This window comes from Impatiens glandulifera, chromosome 8 (genome assembly GCF_907164915.1).
Source record: "Impatiens glandulifera chromosome 8, dImpGla2.1, whole genome shotgun sequence".
Classification (NCBI taxonomy): Eukaryota; Viridiplantae; Streptophyta; class Magnoliopsida; order Ericales; family Balsaminaceae; genus Impatiens; species Impatiens glandulifera.
The window spans coordinates 9,557,497-9,561,023 of NC_061869.1; the positions used below are offsets into that span (position 1 = coordinate 9,557,497).

The 3,527-nt window shown below is 28.8% G+C and overlaps 1 protein-coding gene across 1 annotated transcript; it reads right to left on the reverse strand.

Moving 5' to 3' along the window:
- Nucleotides 1-342: 342 nt before the first annotated feature.
- LOC124912928 (cucurbitadienol 11-hydroxylase-like) lies at nt 343-3,193 on the reverse strand. Its single transcript, XM_047453563.1, has 8 exons — nt 2,648-3,193; nt 2,395-2,544; nt 2,049-2,306; nt 1,845-1,940; nt 975-1,053; nt 753-859; nt 540-667; nt 343-458 (listed from the first exon to the last, which is right to left on the reverse strand). The coding sequence occupies exons 1-8, from the start codon at nt 3,191-3,193 to the stop codon at nt 362-364; spliced, it is 1,461 nt and encodes a 486-aa protein (XP_047309519.1). The 3' UTR covers nt 343-361.
- Nucleotides 3,194-3,527: the final 334 nt, after the last annotated feature.

Here is a 3,527-nt window from a genome sequence, read left to right on the forward strand (position 1 = left end):
TGTTTATAATTTAAAATGAATTTATTTATTTATATAAATTAACTCATTTAATTATTTTATAATTATAATTTATTATTAGTATTATTTTTTGATTATAATAATATATAGATTTTCGATTTTACATGTTTATAAATTATTAATATAAATTCTTAATTATTGATTTTTTGCAAATGTCACTAGAATTTAGCCACAAAAATATATTACATTATATATTTAACATATAACTTGCAAACAACAAAGATGTTTGTGTTTGAATTGAGTTATTTGAAATTGAATCCAAATAATTAAAACTCAATCAAATCATTCAAAATATATAAAATTTTATTTTTATAAAACCTTTTTCAATATTAAACAAGTTCATCTATATATTTTTCTCAGAAATCTTGATATGAATGCCATCTCCAAAGTTGAGTAATGGTGTTCTCTTGACATTCTCACCACCCTTGGTCTTTGTCCACCTGCAATTGGTCACAATTGGATAATCAATCAATATTAATAAACAGAAATTGCTTAAAATAAACAAACCTAAAAATCCTTACTTAAAGTTGGTGACTAAAACATGAAGGAAAGTAGCCATGAATGCTTTGCTAAACTCTGCACCAGCACATTGTCTTATTCCTCTTCCAAAAGGCATGAAATTCTTTGACACAACATTTCCATCAATGTTCTGTAATCCATTTCCAACAATCCAACCTTATTTTTGTTTACATAGATCGATCCATACGAGAAAGAAAAGAAAACAGCTTACGAACCTTCCATCGATAGGGATTGAATGCGAGTGGATCATCAAATGTGTCGGGATTTAGATGTTGTGACGCAACAGCTATCACGACAATCCAATTTGCTGGAATTGTATAACCTATAATTAATTAAGAGTTAAAATGTTAACAAGTTATTATTTATAATTCTATTTTGTTTGTTAATTTTCTTTAATATGTAAAGTTACAATTTTATTTTACATATAAAAAGGGTACCTTTTACTTGAATATCTTTAGTAGTCCTTCTTAGTAGGCCAGGGGAAACACTTGACAGTCTTAAAGTTTCATTAATAACCTGTAATTGTTTAATTGATTAAATCATAAAATATATAAAAGAGAATAACAACATAATAATTTTACATAAAATGCATTGATAAAGTATGTGTGGAGATTACCCCTCAATCAATATGATTTTCAAAGTGTTACTCATGCTCATAATTTAACATAATAAATTAAATATTTTATTTCCTAAAAAAGTGGCTAAATATCTAACCCATCAAAATAGTCATTCTCCCCACCTACCAAAAGCAAGTGTTCTTTATGTCATCCAAATTTCATTAAATTTTCATGACAATGACTAAATTTACAAATTGAACAAGTATTTAATGAAAATTTTGTAGACTATAAAAATAAATCTACTTAACTGTATCGATTCAAATTAAAAAAAATAATAGTTAACATCAAGAAAATTCGTCGTCAATGTCATTATATCTCGTCAGATCAATAAATTAATAATGATATTAACACTTTAACAACAATTTTCTATTATCATGGATAAAGGTTTTTTCAACGACGATAATAAAAACCATAGGTAAAGCTTTATCCTTGGTTTATATTTAGATGTTATGCAATAGTTATCAATATCAATCATTAGACTAGTTTAATCCATTTTCATTCAATTGATTGACCAGGTTTATGATAGTTTATATTAATTTTTTTTTGAAAATAAAATTGAGCCATAATTTTTTTTATTGTTTTTGTATCAATTTAATTAGCATGATGTGATGAATTAGTTGTTGAAGATGTTGTATAAACATGGTTTATATTATATGAATTTATTTGAACAATAATTTTAAAATTGCCCACCCAAATTGTGTATGTCAATGATTTGTATTCATCCCAAGAGAGTGGATCCTCTTTATGACCTTCCTCTCTTCTTTCAACAATTTCCTCATGCTCTATCTGATAAAACATCAAATGTTTTTAAAACATTAATTAATTCAATTAGCTATAATCCAGTTCCTAAACTTTTAAATATATAAAAAAAATTCTAAAAATTGGTTGGCTTACCGCGAGTTGATCATACACTAAAGGATAATCGGAGAGTATTTTAAAACAAAGAGTCAACAACGTTGAAATTGACTCGAAGCTCGCAAATAGTGATCCGAATACGGTATGCGAAATGAAATCATCCGTTAAGAACATAAGATCGTTCTTTTCCTTGCTGTCTTTTATGGCTTGATCGAGAAGGTCTCCTCGTGGGGAAGTTTGATTTCGACACCTACGATTTATCTCGTCTTTTATCATGTCTTTCAGGTTATTTTTCGCCTGCAAGAATATTATAAATAAATAAACTACTAGTAGCCTGATTAATTTTGTGATTAATTTTGTAAGATGGTTAATTAAAAAGTAATACCTTTAAGGATTTGTAGAGGGTTGTGCCAGGGAAGTTCAAAGGGAAGGAGGCTATAGCCTTAATTATGCAAGTCAATTTGTCACTTATATCATTGGAGGAATTATCATAGTCATATCCAAACATATGATTGGCTACAATGTCAAATATCATCTGCAATATTTAATTATTATCCAAATTAATAAAATAATGTTAGTACATATTGCTAAAAACTATTTATTATTTCATTTTGTTATATATGTCTTAGAGATTTTACCGATGAGATAGACTTTTTGATTTCGAGAGATGGAGAAAGTGTCCAATCACGAAGTCTCCTATGAATATTGCGATGGAGTTGGGGAACTAGACCGTTTTTTAGGACTTCAATACCAAAGTTGGAAAGATTTAAACTCCTTACATATCTATGAATCGAACCAACAGGGTTAATCCTAGCCCTAGGATCATCGGATTGTCCGAACAACTTAGAGAAGTTGTCCATGTAGTAGAGCTCGACCGAGCCACCCTCTTGTTGGAGGATGAATTGGTTGACCTCAGGGTCAGACGAAACCACAATGGGCCGGTTAGCCAAGTTTGTCTTGAAAATCGAACCATATTTGTTGATTCTCTTTTTTACAAAGGAGTGGACGTCAATGGAGTGACTCGGGACGAGCAAATTAAGGGTTTCCCCGATAATAGGGAAGCCCATGGAGCCGGGAGGAAGGGTTCCATTGTTCGGACACTTTGGATTCCTCCATTTTTTAATCCAATGGCATGTAAATATTGTAGCCAAAGCTACCACAATACCAAAGCTAATAGCCAACATTGATACAACTTTCTTTCTTTCTCCTTCCTTTTTTGTAGGAACTATAGCTAGTTATATATTAATATATGCTTATTTGGGTTTATTTATATTTATAGTTGGTCCTTTTAAATTATCTCCCAATTCAATGCCGGCTAGGATTGGATGATTAAAAAGTGTGGTTACTAGTAACTATTATAATTAAATTAGAAAAATAAAATAAAAACAACTATTTGAAATTGACTACTCAAATATGATTTATAATTAAATAATGCTTAACATTGATTCTACTTATTTTATTATTATATATCTATTTATTTAATAATAAAATAAAAATATGGTTAAGTATAAATAAATC

Bases quoted from the DNA above. Each gene is read 5' to 3' on its own strand.
- LOC124912928 (XM_047453563.1), bottom strand. From the start codon at position 3,193: ATGTTGGCTATTAGCTTTGGTATTGTGGTAGCTTTGGCTACAATATTT. The intron at 2,307-2,394 runs GTATTACTTTTT...ATATTCTTGCAG, and splicing joins CCCTCTACAAATCCTTAAAG to GCGAAAAATAACCTGAAAGA. The intron at 668-752 runs GTTCGTAAGCTG...AATGGATTACAG, and splicing joins TCAATCCCTATCGATGGAAG to AACATTGATGGAAATGTTGT.